General features: G+C 37.7%; 1 protein-coding gene across 1 annotated transcript in view; it reads right to left on the reverse strand.

Annotated features, from left to right (window-relative positions):
* Positions 1 to 14,799, reverse strand: part of RAB18 (RAB18, member RAS oncogene family) — a 30,057-nt gene extending 15,258 nt beyond the window's left edge. The window contains exons 1-3 of the mRNA XM_084876360.1: positions 14,547 to 14,799; positions 9,889 to 9,944; positions 1,674 to 1,735 (exon numbers count right to left, since the gene is read on the reverse strand). Coding sequence (XP_084732486.1) covers positions 1,674 to 1,735; positions 9,889 to 9,944; positions 14,547 to 14,614 — 186 coding nt within the window. The 5' untranslated portion in view covers positions 14,615 to 14,799. The remainder of the gene's footprint in view (positions 1 to 1,673; positions 1,736 to 9,888; positions 9,945 to 14,546) is intronic.
* Positions 14,800 to 18,913: the final 4,114 nt, after the last annotated feature.

Raw genomic sequence — 18,913 nt, forward strand, 5'->3', positions numbered from 1 at the left:
AAAAAGTAACAAAGTTAAAATTAAACTTTCTAGCTCTGACCATTGTGGCTCAGTTGGTTGGAGCATCATCCCATATACCAAAAGGTCCAAGGTTTGATGCCCAGTTAGGGCACACACCTAGGTTGTGGGTCAATACAGGAGACAACCAATGTTTCTCACATTGGTGTTTCTGTTTCTCCCTCTCCCTTTCTCTCTTTCTAAAATCAATTAAAAACAAAAAACAAAACAAAAAAATGTGTCCTCGGTTGAGGATTTTTTTAAAAAATTAAACTTCCTAAAGAAATAAATTTATGATGAAAAACTAATTTCTCTTTACAGAAGTTCTCCTTGCTTCAAAATTTCTTATAAAACCTGCCTCTAATATTTAAAATCATTCAATTTTCATGTTTACTCTCAAAACAATATTTAATTAAAAGTGGCATTAAGTGAAGTGTATTTACTTCTAATACAGTTTATAATACTGACAATGTGATATAGATCAGGGCAAGAACCAAGCATGAAATGTTTTTATCCAAAGACTTTTGGTTATTACAGGAAAATGTCATTCAATTTGCATAATGAAAATACCCACAATTTAATAATTAATTTCTAGAACTAGCAGAAAACCATTTGAATATTAATTTTGTTCCCTTTGGTCTTCACTGAGATCAACTTCAGTAACTGCCTTAATAAAACACAATATAAAAATCAGAACTGCAATTCCAGTAAATTCTGCATGAAGTCCAATGTTTTAAAAATAAAGACTGTAGCAAAAAATAATTTAGTGTTAAAATATTACATGATTTTGACACTTTAAATGTAAACATTTAATTAGATCAGATGTTTGAGTCTTGACATTTTTTATTCACCATAAAAATATTTACATAGCCCTAGCTAGTTTGGCTCAGTGAGATAAAGTGTCAGCCTGCATGTGAACTGAAGGGTCCCAGGCTCAAACTGGATCAAGAGTACATGCCTGGGTTGGGTAGAGGGCATGCAGGAGGCAGCCCTGGCCAGTGTGGCTCAGATGGTTGAACATCATCCTGTTTACTGAAAGCTTGCCATTTTGACTCCTGGTCAGGACACATACCTAGGTGGCAGGTTCGGTCCCCGGTAGGGGCCACTATGGGTGGCAACTTATCAATATTTCTCATACATCAATGCATCAATGCACTCTCCCCTCCCCCCTCACCCTTTTGTATGTCTAGATCAACAAAACATGTCTTTAGGTAAAAAGAGAAAGAAAGATGGAGAGACATAAACAAACCCAAAGTTGGTAAATTCTAATTTTATAAATATTTATACTAATAAACATGAAAAATTATTTTTTCTAAGTATGACACCATTCCCCTTCACCCCTGTAACTCTCTTTAATGTTATGTTAGCTCAGTCTAAGCTGCCTTTTTAGAACTTTAAAGAAATACATTCAATAACAATGATTCTGACAGGCAAGATGGGTTTTTAATATTTTGTTCTATTTTTTGGTATTCAGAAGGGACTATATATTTTAAATTTTTAAGTAAAATTGGTCTCTACCTAGTTACCCAATGATAACTATTTATTGCTTATCTTTAATCAACATATTTCCCAAAAGTTATATAATACAAGACCTCAATAACACTACACATATCAATATCTGCTTCTTTAAAAAGTACAGTTTAATATTCATAAAAATACAGTTTAAAAACTCTTACCCATATTGCAAGTTTAGCCTTATTTCCATCCACTGAAATTGTTTTCACCTTAAAGTCAACACCTTGAAAAAAATAAAAATTTTGATAAGAATCCCAGTAAAATATATTTTTAAAATAATTACCTATAAAAAGTCACTTTATCAAATGCCCTAGTTTACACCCCAAGTCCTTAGAGTTATGGATGTAAAGATAAAAGTATCAGTAAATTTCAGTACCTTAGGATAAACGAAAACCAGATGCTTGAAGAATTCAAACACTGACCTACCTTTACTTTTTGAAAAAATAAAAATGTTATTGAAAAAATAAAATTCAGTGTAAGGTGGGCATTAAATATGCACATTAATAGCCAAGAGTTAAAATATTCATGGTGCTAATGGAGAAAAAACTATCTATGGCTGACTGTGGAGCCAGGCAATTTTCAGGAGCTCCCAAAGAACCTACATACTTATTAAGAGCACTGTTCATAGCTGACCAACCCCTTAACTCGGATTCTGTAGGCAACTTGGGAGGACTGGTAAAAATATAAAAAAGCCATTCACTCCTTGTCTTGTAAATTCTCTTTGTTTTTATCCTATGAAACAGTATTAGTTTTATATAACCTTATCAATGATTACTTGCTACTGCACAATTTCCAAAAGACAATTTACACACTAAAACATTTGTGCCCAACCCATTAAGAATCTTCATATGCAAAATTTATCTGGAATAAAAAAAGACCCTGAATAGCTGCAGCAATCCCAAGTAAGAAGAACAAAGTAGGAGGGATCTCAGTACCAGATATCAAACTATATTACAAAGCCACTGTTTTCAAAACTGCCTGGTACTGGCACAATAACAGACATATAGATCAATGGAATAGAATAGAGAACCCAGATATCGGCCCAAACCACTATGCTCAATTAATATTTGACAAAAGAAGGCAAGAAATACAATGGAGTCAAGACAGTCTCTTCAATAAATGGTTTTGGGAAAACTGGATAGATACATGCAAAAAAATGAAACTAGACCACTAACTTACACCATACACAAAAATAAACTCAAAATGGATAAAGAACTAAAACATAAGACAGGAAACCATAAAAATATTAGAGGAATCCACAGGCAGCAAAATCTCAGACATATGCCAAAGCAATTTCTTCAGCGATAAAGCACCTAGGGCAATGGAAATGAAGGAGAAAATAAACAAATGGGACTATATCAAAATAAAAAGCTTTTGCACAGCAAAAAAAACCATCAACAAAATAACAAGAAAGCCCAATGCATGGGAGAACATATTTCCCAAAGTTATTATCTATAAGGGTTTTTAATCTCCAACATTTACAGGGAACTCATATAACTTAACAAAAGGAAGATACACGATTCAATAAAAAAAAATGGGCAACAGACCTAAATAAATACTTTTTGAAAGAAGACATAAGGAAGGCTAAGAGATATATGAAAACATGCTCAAAGTCACTAATCATCCAAGAGATGCAAATCAAAACAATGCGGTACCACCTCACACCTGTCAGAATGGCTATCATCAACAAATCAATAAATGACAAGTGCTGGCAAGGATGCAGAGAAAAAGGAACCCTCCTGCTCTGCTGGTGGGAATGCAGACTGGTGCAGCCACTGTGGAGAACAGTATGGAATCTCCTCAAAAAACTAAAAATGGAAATACCATTTGACCTAGTGATCCCACTTCTAATAATATACCCAGGAAACTAGAAACACCAATCAGAAAGGATAAATGCACCCATATATTCATAGCGCCACAATTTCCCATAGCTAAGATTTAGAAACAGCCTAAGTGCCCATCAGCAGATGAGTGGATTAGAAAACTGTGGTACATCTACTCAATGTACATCTACTACAATGTGGTAAAAAAAAAAAAAAAAAAAAAGGAATTTTTACCATTTGCAACAGCATGGATAGAACTGGAGAGCATTATGCTAAGCGAAATAAGCCAGACAGAGAAAGATAAATATCACATGATCTCTCTCATTTATGGAATATAATGAACAACATAAACTGATGAACAAAAACAGATGCAGAGACAGAGAAGCATCAATCAGACCAACAAACTTCAGAGGGAAGGTAAGGGAGGGGGAGGGTAAGAGGGAGAGATCAACCAAAGGACTTATATGCATGTATATAAGCCTAAACAATGGATACAGACACCAGCGGGGGAGGCAATGGAGTGATAAGGACACATATGTAATATCTTAATCCATAAAGAAAAAAATTAAAAAAGAATCTTTATACATGCAAGAGGGACGCTTAAAATTCTGTAAAAATATATTTGAATTTATGTAATGAGAAGAGCTTCATAAGAAGTCACATGAGATTTTACTACAGCAACCCAAAAAAACTTCTTCCTTTTCAGGAAAAGGAATGTCATATGCCATCTGGTTTAAATGAACAGTAACTATCCACATATCTTTAAAGAGGATCAAAAATAATACGCTATCTACCCAACTGGCCAGAGGAAAAACATTAGTTCAAGAGGCTTGGGAAAAAACTTTCAAAAGATTTTATTTGCTTGTCACAATTAATTCAGAAAGCCACAGCTAAGATGAACAGCACTATCATATGCTTAATAGAACACTATCATATGCTTAATAGAATACTAATAGAAATATTAGTAATTCTTGGATGATTTCTGATAATTCACTACATATACAAATAAGGCACTAAAAATGCATTTCAAAATGTGTTTTATGCCAGGTTTTTCTGTATGCCAAAGATTAAGAAAAAAAAGTTTGGTGTTTTGGGCTAGAGTGATAAAGGAGCTGATAAAGACATGGCTAGAAAGATGTGCAACCATTAGTTAAAGGATAGTGCCAATTACGTAGTCCAAGGAAAACCTGTTTCTTTGGCGTCAAAAACAACAAAAAACAAAAACCCATGTTAAATAATCTGTGTGTACCAGGTTCTAGATTTAAAAAAAGAAAAAGAAAGAAATTACGCCACACTAATTACATAAAAAATATGAAATGACAAATTTTATTCATATTGCTTTAAAAAATAAAACAAAAGCTAGAAAATCCATATGACAAGAAAGGGTTCTGACTTGGGGCAGGACTAAATGAAGGTCACTGGGAGACACTACGGAGAGATAGCCTGTCACACATACTCTACAGTTAAATTCTCAAGGTTTTTCAGAGTGAAGAACTTTTGTTTTTCCCCTTAATAACCACAGACAGAATGATCAGAGGAATGCTGGCCTTTCTGCTAACTACTGGTTAACAGAAACTCACTATTCCCAGAATGTTTGTTTTCCTCCTCCTCAATCTCCTTCCTCTTTTATAATTTCCTGTTTTCGCATGTTTGTGGAAAGCCTAATTCCTTTCTCTGTAATGTGTAATTTGCATGTCGATGATTGTCTCCAAGTTATTCTTCTAACATATTAGATCTGAAAGTTACAGAGAACACACTTCAGGAAACTGCCACTTAAATCCTACCATCAAAGTCAACACACTGTTAGCCTGACAGAACACCTCATCTGGATTCAGACCCCTCAAGTCCCCCATTCATCATCCATCTTCCCTTGTCTCCTCTGGTGATTATCATGCGCTGACACAGAGCTCTTTAGCTCTCACATGCTCAAATTGTTTCTTCTTCAAGGCTGGTTCTTCTGTTTCCAAGTAGCTGTTAGTTTGTTTTCATTGGTGGCAGCAGTGAAAATCTTTTTGATAAATTTGATTTTGCCAACTTCTAACTAGATTTGATTAAACTGTCTTTCCAACCTCTTCAGGTGGATAACAAGGAGCTCATAAAGAAGCAGAATTTCTAGGAAATAAACCTCCCGTGTTTCTCCTCTAGTTCAATAATGAATATTTACAGATATGTGCTCTGTAAAAAGCAATTCTCAAACTCTCCAGGGACACCAGCTGAGTGTCCTGCAAATCAATCCAGCTGATAGTACCTAACTGGAATTAGAGTCAGATCCTACACAGCAAAGGCTCAGTTCCACAAGACTGCTACACTCATCATTTCAGATGCCAATCACAAATCTGTTATTTGTGCTTCTGACCAACTGGCAATAAATCAGAAGGTCCCATGATCCCCTCCTTGATTCGATTAATTTGTGATAGAACTCAGGAAAACAGTTTACTTACTAGATTATCATCTATATAAGCTAATATGCTAAGTGTCTGTCTAACCAGTCGCTATGACATGCACTGACCACCAGGGGGCAGATGCGCAACACAGGAGCTGCAGTGACTTGGCAGCAGCAGTTCCCGGTGACCCACCCCAAAACCAGAGAGGAGGAAGCCTGATTCCTCACAGACTGCGAGATTCTACCTTCGGTAATGTTGCTGGGGCACTGTTGGCCCCAAATCTGGTGCTTTGCACACTTGCATTTGTGTTCCAGACTCTGTTGTATGACAGCAACTTTGCAGAGTGCCCTCTCGTACTCCGGGACCCCTCAGGGGATGTCGGAGAGCCAGTTTCAACCCGATCCCTGCAGGCCAGGCTAAGGGACTCCCATCTGCCGGAGAGACCCCGCTCACTCCAGAGATCCCAGGGAGGTACCGTGGGAGGTTGGCTCCAAGACGTGTCCAGCCCATCTCACCCAGTCCTACCCCGCCAGCCACCTTTTTATTAATTTCCTTTCAATGTGCATAAATCTGTGCACTGGGTCACTAGTTTTATTATAAAAGGATACAAACCAGAAACAGCAAAATAGAAGAGATTCATAGGGAAAGCCATAGTGGGAAGGGGCAAAGGGCTTCCATGCCATGCCCTCCCCCAAGCTCACCATCCTCCCAGCACCTCCAAATGTTCACTAACAAGGAAGCTTGCCCTGTCAGCTCACCACTTCTACTGAGTACTGGAAGTTCTAGCCAGACATTAGGCAATTAGAAAAGAAAAAGGAAATAAAAAGCATCCAAATTGGAAAGAAAAAAATAAAATTATCTTTTTCACAGACAACATATTCTTAATATGTAGAAAATTCTAATGATTCTATTCCACATGTATACAAGAATAAATGAATACAGCAAAGTTGTAGAATACAAAATCAACACACAAAAATCAGCTGCATTTCCATAGACTAGCAATGAGCAATCCAAAAAGAATATGTTTTTAAAAATTCCATTCACAATAACGTCAAAGAGAATAAAATATTTAGGAATAAATTTAACCGAAGAGGTTAAATTGCACACGTACACCTACAAACACTGCTGAAAAAAATTAAAGACATAAGATATAAAAAAGTGAGAAGACATGTTGTGTTCATGAATGAAAACTTAACATTGTTAAGATGACACACTACCCAAATCAATTTACAGATTCACTACAATCTCTATAAAAAAATTCCCAAAGCTGTGCGCTGGCCAGTGTGGCTCAGCTGGGGGGCATCACCCTGTACATCAAAAGGACACTTGTTTGATTCCCAGTCTGGGCACATGCCCGGGTTGCAGGCTTTATCCCCAATTGGGGTAAATGTGGGAGGCAGTGAGTCGATGTTTCTCTCTCTCCCTCTCCTTTCTTCTCTCTCTAATAAATATTAAAAAAAAAAAAATTCTAAAAGCTTCTTTGTAGAAATGTTTATGAATTGGCTTTTAGACCCTATCTGAGGATGGGGGCTGGTTTCCAGGGGTCCCAACCTTGTGATTAGAACATTGGAACATTCAGACCCAGCCCTGACCTCTGGGGAGGGGAGAAGGGCTGGAGGTTAAATCACTCACTAATGGTCAATGACTTAACCAATCTTACCTATGTAATAAAACCTCCATAAAAACCCAAAAGGAGGGAAGTCCAAGAGCTTCCAGGCTGGTGAACACATAGATTCGGGAAGAGTGGTGAATGGAAGCTCTATAACCCCTTCCCACACATCGTTCCTTATGCATCTCTTCCATATGCCTGTTCCTTTTATAATAAACCAGTGATCTAATAAGTAAAACGTTTCTCTGAGCTGCTCTAGCAAATTAACTGAACCTGAGGAGGGACTCCAGGGAAACTCTGATTCATCAGTCTTAAGTACAGGTGACAACTTGAACTTGTGACTGACATCTTAAGACTAAGGAAGGGGTTGTAGGAACACCCCATTTATAGCCAATCCAGAAGCACAGGTGACATCCTGGGATTTCCACTGGCATCTGAAGTAGTGGGGAGGAGGGAGTGGGCATATGAAGTGGGAATAGGGGAAGTGAGCAGTCCCATAGGGCTGAGCACTTAATCTGTGGGATCTGATGCTATCTCAGTTACATAATAGCAATAATCTTCTTCTTGTTCTATATATATATATAAGGCTAATATGCAAAGTATTCCCTCCGAGTTCAATCAGGAGATGGGAAGTTCTATCACTCTCTATGACGTGCACTGACCATGGAGGGGTGGGGAGGGCCATAGAACGAAGAAAGGCCTGGCCAGCAGCCAGTAGCCAGGGAAGGAAGGCTGGCAGTCAGGAAAGAAGGCCTAGCTAGGGATCCTACCCATGCACGAATTTCATGGATCAGGGCTCTAGCATTGTAATAAATATGTATGATGTCAGATGGGTAAATTTAGCAGGATGATCATTTCATAAGTTATATAAATGTCTAATCATTGGGTTGTACACCTGAAACTAATATAATACTGTACATCAACTGTAATTGAAAAATAAACATTGTTTCAAAAAAAAAATGTCGAAGCCATGAAAGATAAAGATTTAAGAATTGTTTGGATTAAAAGAGATTAAAGAGAAATCACAACTAAATCCAATATGTGATCCTGGACCAGAAACAATTCTTTTACTATGTAAAACATTAATGGGATAATTGATGAAATTTGTCTGTATATAGAATTGTATCTATGTTCATTTAGGAAATACATAATTAAGTTTTTAGAGGTTAAAGACATAAGATCTGCAATTTACTCACAAATAATTTGGGAAAAGGCAAGAACACTGTATGGAGAGAGAGAGAATGATAAAGCAAATGTGATAAATGTTAACATTTGGGGAATTTGAGAAAGATATACAGGAATTCTTAATACCATTTTTACAACTTTTCTTTAAAAAATAAACATAGTCCTGACTGTTTTTGGCTCAGTTGTTAGAGCATCAGCCAGCAGACCAAAAGGTCTTGGGTTCAAGTCCAGGTCAAGGGCATGTACCTGGGTTGCAGGCTCAATCCAGGGGAGGTGTGGGTCAGGACTTGTGTGGGAGACAACCAATCGATGAGACTCTCTCACATCGATCTCTCTCTCTCACCCCTGTCCCTTCTTCCCTTTCTTCCACTCTCTTAAAAAAAAAAAAAAAATCAATGGAAAACTATCCTCAGGATTAAAAAACAATAAATAAAACCAAATATAAAGACACACAATAAGGAAAAAAAAAAAAAATGAAGCCAGTTCAGAGAAATCATTTTCCCTAACAACAATGCTAGACTCATCCTTACTACATTCTACTCATTAGAAGATCATAAAATTTTAGAGCTGGAAGAAAAATGTACTCTCTTTCTCACCAAAACTTCTCCATTTTCAGATGAAAGCAATGAAGTTAAATGCCTTGCTCAAGATCACAACTATTTCAAGTCAGAGCCCATACTATTATCTTGCTCTGACTCAGCTCTTTCAACTATGACAAGCTATTTCTTGATATCAGTATATTGTCATCTACCCCTAAACATATGATACCAAAACATTTAGCTCTATCTTTTCATATATTCTAAGAAGCTCATGCAACAAACCACTCTCAGGCAATCAAAATTTAATTTTAAAAAGGCACTCAAGTATCACTGCTCCTAACAACTTTAATAATTAATATTGATAAGTATGCTGAGTTCAGAATTCATGCCAAATACTGTAGCAATGCTAAAAATACCAAATTAACCCATTCTACTGTAAGGTCTATGAAGATAGAGACCAAATCTGTATTATTCATCATTATAACCCCATCTCTTAGGATAGTGCCTGGCATACAATAAATAATCTAATAATAGACTATTGCTAAATTAAAGACCATCTACAGTACAGAAATATAACTGTGTTTGCAGATAATCATAATACACAGTGTTAACACAGTGTCATGCGACAATAGATTAGGAAGTTATTTTTACTTGGTGAGAGCTACAAAGGCTTCAGAAACTTAATGACATCAAAGTTAAGCTTTGTAAGACAAATAAGATTTCGACAGACAAAGAAGTAATGGGATGGAGAAAGAAGGGTAGGGGGAGTTAAATTAAACAGCCTGAAGACAAGATAATATTTGACAATTCTACTGAATTTTTAAACACAGGCTTACCTATTGTTGCTGCAAGTTCTGGATCAAAAGTATCATCTGTGAACCTCAAGAGCAGGCTAAAAGAGATGTTAAAAAGACAGATTAAAAATTTGACTTTTCTTTCTAATCATTTGATAAATGTGCTCATGGTTGTTATATTTAATCACAAATAGATGCAATAGGAATAGCTGATGTAGGTCTGCTCCCAAAATATTACCTCAGTGTAGGTATATACAGATGAATTAAATTATTGGAAAGGCAATTAAAGAATACCCAGAACAAAGTAGTTCGTATTAGAAAACATATTCCTCATGCTTCCTTATACAATTCCCCAAGTGTGAAAAGGTTTGTTTGTTTTAACTTTCCTGGTATAATTTTCTAAGAAAATGATATAGCAACATGTGATGCTTTAACTGATATGGACAAAAGGGAGAAAAATAAGTCAACAAAACAAATTAATTTTTAAAAAATATGATGTGTAATCCACTCTGAATTTAAATAAAAACAGGAAGGTGTGAATGTCTAGCATTTTGTAATACATAGTATGACCACTACCTAAGTGGGATAAAAGGATATACTAAAAAGTGAGGACAGAAGTCCAGAGTACATATATTCTGGCAAATGATATGCAGGGTATGTGAAATCAAGTAGGCAATAGGGAGCTACTGAAGAGTTTCAAAGAAAGGAAAGGCAAGAACTGCTCTACATTTTGAAAAGTTATGCCAGCAAAGAAAAAAAACAACAGAAGACAACTGCCATAATTATGATGAAATTAATGAAGAATTAAACTAGGAAATGGTAAAGAAATTAAAAGGGAAAGGTGTAATGAAAGCAGAAGATACCAGTTTAGAAGAATATTCTAAGATTTTTACACCTCCTAAGATTATTTTATTTGATAACAGAGGCCCGGTGCACGAACTCGTGCACTGGGTATGGGGTCCCTCAGGGGATGTCCGCCTACCAGTGACAGTCAGACATCCTTCTCACAGTGTGGGGCTCTCACAGTCCAGGACCCCTCACTTCTTACCACCACCTGCAGTGAAGGCGCCTGGCTTCTGGCTGAGCGACACTCCCCCTGAGGGAGTCACAGTGCATCAAAGTGACTGGTCATTCTGACATTCAGTCTATTTGCATGTTAGGGTTTTATTATATAGAATGCAGAAGGGTCAGTTATTAGAAGCTCTTCAAAAGTAAAGCCTAAGCTTTCGTTAAAGCCTAGATTTATACAATTAATCAATCTTCCCTCACATTACCTACTAAAGTAGGACAAGACTGTTCTATTGACCTGCTTGCATTAATAAAATCAAGGCAACAGATATCAGATGTCTGAGTTGTACAAAAATATTTCTATAGGCTGCAATTATTGCTGTTAGAGAAATTTTTTTTTTTTGTCCACAGAGTTTATCGCAAAACAGAATTCCTAAACCCAGTATCATTGATTGTATTTGAAGGATTAACTGTCCTTTTCTTGATTTTGCTTTCTTGTGTTTACCATAAAAATCAGCACCACAAAAGCAAAGAAGAGTCAAATTGTAGATTTTTCTACTTATCATTGAACTCACTTGACTATAACTATTTTTACTTACTTTCAACATGAGTTAGGTCAGAGCAGTAACTAAGAATCTTAAAAGACTATTTACAAAAATTTTATTCTCTCTGCAACATTAAATTTTAAATAATAAAAGTGAAAATGTCATTAAAATTTTCAATTATCCATAATTTAAGATTAGAAAAGGTATGTGTCTATACTTGGTCACCACAAAAAATATCATTTATCATTACAAGAACACAGGTTAACATAGCCTTATACAGCAACAGTAGTAGCAATAATGACAATACCTGAATAATATAAATAACAATGGTACTGGCTATTATTTCTGAAGGTAGCCGATGTGCCAGAACAAGGAGCCAGGGGTTTTTCTTATGTTAATTGCTAATCCTTACAATATCCCTTGTCTTCAATGATACTTTGTCAGGAAAGGCAAGGAATTAGTATGGTGCAAAGCAACAAATTTTTAAAACAGGCTCTTAATATAAATCAGCAGATCTTAGCCAGGGATACACTGGTAGCTCAAAATACATCCAAAATTCTATGCATGCATTCTTGTAGGCAGAGAGTCCATGTCTCTATTGGATTTTGAAAATCTACAACTTGAAAATGATTAAGAACCAGTGCTCTAAAGAATGTATGTCTACTATTGTAGTAAGCTTTCATATTTTCATAAAAGAAGCAAAACACTCTCATGCAGAGCTAGATAGAAGGAGTAACTACACCACTCCGCTAAGAGGAGATCAAATTTATAATAAATAGTGTGATTATAACTAATCTGAATTTTTTAACTTGCAAATTAAATTAGCCAAAAAGGATAGGGTTGCAAGGGACACAGGAGGGATAGCAATTTGGATAATAGATTTCTAGAAAATCCATTATAGTCTCTGAAATACTTTTCAACTTTATTTCACCCTCGCTAGCCCTAGAATCAAAGAATCTTATACATTTAACATTAAATAGGGTTTGAGAGATTTCTATTCCAACTTCATTTTTCAAATGAAGAAATAAAAGTCTAGAATGTTAAAGTATCACACACAAGGTCACACCAAGTCACAGCACTAGTCTCTTAATCCTAATCTCCTGGCCACTAACACATATGTTCATTATACTGCAAGAGTCTAAAATAAACTGAAAATTTAACCCACTAATTTGAATTAGTTAAGATATCCTTTGTTGTGCAATGATTTCTTAACAAAACAAGTGATATCTCATTTACACTAACTCTAAATCTCTAAGGAAATATACATGAACTACTAGTTACAACAAGCCTTTAAGATTATAACCATGACATGTTTTTGTACTAACTCACCTTAAAAAGCATAGGCTCCCATTTTAGTAGTTATTTATTCTCATTTTATCCAGAAAGATAAGTATTGTTTTCCATTACACATTACAGATACAATAATGTACAGCTAGCTAGAAAAAATAAACCAGCTTTCTTCCTGAATGCAATCCTTCCTTGAAAGAGACAGTTAAAAGTGTTAAAACTTTGTAATGAGCAATTGATAACTCACCACGAAGTACTGAGAAAAATTTTGGGAGCAGATTAGATCCAAGTAAGTTTGTATGAGAGAAGGGAACCAAATAAACCAATAATTACACTTAACAAATTTTACTCTAGAGGGAGAACCACAATTATGTAAACACTGTACTTCGAGTTTTAACCTTCCAGAAAATTATAACACAGCTTAACTAGTCATCTATCCAATACATTTAGAAGAAGTGTCAACCAAACATGTATTAGGTTGGACCACATAAAATGACATTTAACTACTAATGACTTCAAAATCAGCAATTTCAGAGGCCTTAACTTAAATAAGGGTCAGATCTCAAGAAAAAAAGAAAGGTTACAGGGCTATGGAATTCCTATTAAGACAATATTCAATATGTTAACTAACTTTTTTAGTGCTCAAACATAATAGATGGTAATCACAAAATTAATTTATTCAACCCTAAAAACACACACACACACCATACTTTTTGGTTAGCCCACAGTGTTTCAGGAATGTATTCCTTATGTGCAAAGTCCCTTATTCCAATATACACAGAGTACATTAAATGAGGAAAACTATGAAAATGTGTTGTCATATTTTAAAAATATAAAAAATTTCAGAATGTATTACAGAATAAGATGTCAAATTTAGGTATCTAAAAAAGTAAGACTTTATGAAGTAACTTCAAAGGTAAGTTTATCAGGAGGTACTGCTAAACTGTGAAACTGCTTACCACTCCTGGAATTTGAATATTGTTTAAAGATCAAGGCGCCCTAGAATATAACCTATTCACAATCAAATGGCAAGAATAACTTCACTGGGAGAACTCTGTTCTAAGACCTGGATGAAATCACTTTCCTCTTGTAACACCCACCCAGCTCCACATCTTACTTTATACTCAGCTCTAACAGCTGTCAGTGTGATTTCCCCAAGAAAGTGTCAAGAAAGAAAAGGCACACACTAACTTGTTCTTCTGCCTCTGTACGGTGCCGCAGAATGAGAACCAACCTTGGGCTCTATCATCTTAGGGATTTACTCAAGTAGTCAGAAGACCAATGAGTTCTTTCCCAGCTCACTCAAGAATATATATATATATATATATATATATATATATATATATAGAGAGAGAGAGAGAGAGAGAGAGAGAGAGAGAGAGAGAGAGAGAAATATGCAAACGGGTGCACCAAAATAGGCCAAGCATACGACCTAAGGTGCCACGAAACTTCCTGCGAAGAACGTATTTAGACAAAGCCCAGAGAAATCCCAAAGTGATCAAATTACAACGCTTAGCTCGCGGGTGACAGGGGCCCAGACAACACCTCGCGCGGCAGGACTCGGGCCTAAACTCGGCCGGACTTGGGCCCGAACCCGCCCGCCACGCCCTGTGCTCCAGCAGCAAACAGCCGGCCCCGGGATTGTTTTCTGGGTGAGACGGGAGGGAAGGCGATCCGCACAGCCCGGGCCTGGCAGACCCGGAGCCGGGCGGCGCGGGGCGCAGGGGCCTCGGGACCGGGAGCTTCGGGCCCCCGCGGTGCGCGAGCCGCGCCGCCGCCGGCGACCGTCGGTTCGCGGAGGGCCCGCGGCCGCGGAGGCGGAAAGGCCCCGCCGCCCGGCACGGCCCGCGGCCCGCTCACCTGGACTTGCCCACGCCGCTCTCGCCGATGATGAGGATCTTCAGGGTGGTCAGCACGTCCTCATCCATCCTGAACCCCGTCGGCTCCGAGCCCGGCCGCCCCTGTCTGGCCCTTCACCCTCCGCCAGGAACGCTGGCCGAGCTCGCGCACTGCTCCGCGGCCGCCACCTTCCTTTCTCTGGGATATTGGAATTGCTGAAGCCCTACTTCCGCCTGGAGGCCGCTCTGCGTCTGCGCAAACCGGAGTCACCCGCATCTCCTGCGCAAGCGCAGATGGGGGAAGCCGAGTGAGGGTTCACTGACTGCTCAGGCTCTTTCTGCTCCCAACCCTACTCTAACCCTGCTTCCTGGTGCACTGAGTTAGGGGAGTATAATAATCTAGTCAAACTTCAGCCCTAGCTGGTTTGGCTCAGTGGATAAGGCGTTGTCCTGCAGACTGAAGGATCCCTAGTCTGATTCCTGTCAAGGGCACATGCCCAGGGTGGGGGCTTGATCCCCTGAAGGGGGCATGCAGGAGGCAGCCTATCAATGATTCTCTTTCATTATTGATGTCTCTCCCTCCCCCCTCTCCCTCTTTCTTTCTCTTTCCCCTTTCAATCTGAAGTTAATTTAAAAATGTTTTTAATAAAAATAAAGAACAAAGTAAAGAAAATAATTATTTTTATAAATACATAAGTCAACTAGTAATAGGTTTATTTTTTAAATGAATAAATACATGTATTTAAATTTTGGAATAAATATTAACAACATAGCCACATAACAGCTCTTTAGAGTTCTCAATAGTTGTAAAAGTATACAATAATTTGTACAACAAAAGAAGTTTGAGACTGTTGCATGGTACTATTCACAAGATTAAAAAATTAAAAATAAAAATTTAAGAACCAGGTCTGGATTTATTCTCCCATAAGTGGGTTCTCTTCATTTTGCTGATAGTCTCTTTTGCTGTGCAGAAGCATTTTATTTTGATGTAGTCCCATTTTTTTATTTTCTCCTTAGTTTCCTTTGCCCTAGGAGATGTATCAGTAAACATATTGCTATGTGAGATGTTTGAGATTTTACTGCCTTTGTTCTCTTAAGATTTTTTATTGTTTCATGCCTTACATTTAAGTATTTTATCATCTTGAGGTTATTCTTGTGTATGGTGTAAGTTGGTGGTCTAGTTTCATCTTTTTGCATGTGTCTATCCAGTTTTCCCAACACCATTTGTTGAAGAGACTATCTTGACTCCATTGTATGTTCTTGCCTCCTTTATCAAATATTAATTGAATGTAATGGTGTACATCACTTTCTAGGGTCTCTATTCTGATCCATTGATCTATATGTCAGTTCGTGTGCCAGTACTAGGCTGTTTTGGTTATAATGGCTTTGTAATATATTTTGATATTCAGTTTTGGGATCCCTCCTATTTCATTCTTTCTCAAGATTGCTGCAGCTATTCAGGGTCTTTTATGGTTCCATATAAATTTTGGGGTATTTTTTCTATCTCTGTGAAGTATGCCGTTGGTATTTCAATAAGGATTTCATTGAGTCTATAGATTGCTTTGGGTAGTATAGACATTTTAATGATGTTAATTCTTCCAATCCATGAACGTGGTATATGCTTCCATTTGTTTGTATCTTCCTCTGTTTCTTTTTTCAATGTCCTATAGTTTTCCAAGTACATGTGTTTTATCTCCTTGGTTACCTTTATCCTAGGTATCTTATATTTTTTATTGCAATAGTAAATGTGATTGCTTTTTTAGTTTCTTTTTATGAAAGTTCATTATTGGTCTATAAAAATGCTATTGATTTGTGGATGTTGAGTTTGTATTCTGTTACCTTGCCAAATTCATTTATTAAGTATAGTAGTTTCTTGGTGGAGTCTTTAGGGTTTTTTATATATTGTACAATATCATGTCATCTGCAAATAATGACAGTTTTACTACTCCTGTCAAACTTGGATATACTTTTTATCTCTTCTTCTTGTCTGATTGCTATGGCTGGGACTTCCAGTACTATCCTATATAATAAAAGTGTAATAAGCTAAGTGTCCAATGGTTCATTTGACGCTTCATTTGTCATAGCTTCCACCAGTTGCTATGTCATGCACTGACCACCAGGGGACAGATGCTATGGTTGGTTAGGGGCCTGTGGTGGTTTGCAGGCCAGCCGCACCCCCCAGTGACCCAAGCGGAGACCCTGGTATCTGGGATATATTTACTTTCTACAATTGAAACTTTGTAGCCTGGAGCTGAGCCAAGCCTCCTGCTTGCCCCATGGTGGCAGCCGTTTCTGTTTGGAGTTGTTTACCTTCTATAATTGAAACTTTGTAGCCTTGAGTGGAGGCTTAAGCCAGCAAGGGCAGCCAGAAAGCTTGGCTTCCTCCATTGCCAGGGAAAACACCTCCCTTCTGCTCTCTGTGGCTGTAGCCATCTTGGTTGGGTTTATTTGCATACTCACTCTGATTGGCTGGTGGGTGTGGCTTGTGGAGTGCAGTGATGGTTAATTTGCATATTACTCTTTTATTAGGTAGGATGATGATATGCCATTCATAATTCTTGGTATATATGGAGGGAATTGTCAGGGTTCGTCCAAACCATTTCTTAACCCAGTTATATTGTCAAAGGAATATCCATTTAGGAATAGGCTACCAACCCTAAACCTATGATTGGCTAGCCCAGCACCACATCAAAATTACTTATCCTGTTGCTCTCACTTAGGTGTGCTTATGTTAAGTATGTCACAGTTCCAGTACCAAAAAAGAATCGAAAAATACACAAGTTGGCAAGTCTGGGCCCATACCTATCTATCTTTTATCTAGAGTACTTGAGAACTTCATGTCCTATGGGTACACCAAGCCAGCTGGCTGGAATCTGCTTCCAGCTTCATTCCTGCCAGCCTCTTTTCCAAAAGAGGGCTGGATCTTGTTCTTCCTTTTCTCTAGTTCTGAGATAATTCTTAGAACTACCTGGCTCTGTAACTAACCTTTCCACTATCCTGTTCCAAAGCAAGTCTGTGTCCTTCTCCTTTAGATTAGGTTCTCCTTGTTGATAAACTGGACTGAATCTGTCCACTTTTGCTATTTTGGTCTTCCATTGGTAGAACAATTCTCGCACTTTCTATTTATGATAACTTTAGTATCAGCTTTCTCCCTCAATGCATTAACTGGCTAAGAAAAAATATCTACGATAATAAAAGAGAAAGATGCAAATTGACCGTACCTTTATGACATCATTCAGGAGTGAGTATGCAAATTATCGGGGCAAAGATGGCGGCGGCCACAGAGCCAGCCAGAGTGAGTGGGAGGCTTGGCTTGACCCTGGCAACCAAGGAAGCCAAGCTTCCCACGCATCTGGGCTGGCTAACGAAGGAGGGGCCTGTGAATGGAGGATACGGAGCCAGCCCAGGCCTGGTCACCCCTAACTGTCCTCTCCTGCAGGCTTGATCGCCCCCAACTGCCCTCCCTTGCAAGCCTGGTCCCTCACAACTATCCTCCCCAGCTGGCCATCTTGTGGTGGCCATCTTGTGTCCATACGAGGGCAGCCATCTTGTGTGTTGGAGTGATGGTCAATTTGCATATTGCTCTTTTATTAGATAGGATGCTAAGCTATATCTTGATTGATTTTGGTAAATTATTCCTTTATATACTATACAATTCTATTTTCTGACATTTCATTTATGAGTTTGCAAATATAAATATATTCCTAAATGAAACTTATTTATACTTTCCTGTAGTCACTTTTACTTCGAGATAGAGCACAGCAGGGATTGTTCTAAGATAATCATCGATAAAGCATACAGGCACTTTTTTGTGGAAGGGCTGATCGTGATAATTATCTGTTGTTTCTAATGACCCCAAATCTATTTCTTCTTCTTCTTCTTAGCATGCATCTAATTTCATTAATGTCATTTGGGGAAAACTGATACCTTTTCACACCAATTCCAAGAGGTGGCACATAACCATTGCCTAGCTAATCAGCTCACTCCTTCAGTTAAAATGGTTTAATTCATGAATGGGCACATGATTCAATGGGATGAAATTATAGAACTCTTACTAAAACTGTCAGGAGAAGTGCATGTTATAAGAGATGCTGAAAGGTTAGGACATGGACCTAGAACTATTGGGAGCTCTCTAGCTATCATCAGTAAGGAATCTGGACAAGAACAGAATCCAGAGGAAAAAAGGAGAGCCAACAAATGGACAAAGAGAGCTCCTGACAAATTGCTCCTCTGGATAGAGCTAGTTGCTCTCATACTTTTATGTTTTATGAGCCAATAAATTCCCTTTTAAAATGTCCATGTAAGAAATATTCAAACCTGTAGAGAATTTTTGTGAGTCTATTTGAGTCAAACTGTAGATAACTGACAGGAGGCAAAATTTCAACGTAT

The sequence above is a fragment of the Pipistrellus hanaki genome (genome assembly GCF_964339955.1).
Source record: "Pipistrellus hanaki genome assembly, chromosome: 1".
In the NCBI taxonomy this organism is placed as follows: domain Eukaryota; kingdom Metazoa; phylum Chordata; class Mammalia; order Chiroptera; family Vespertilionidae; genus Pipistrellus; species Pipistrellus hanaki.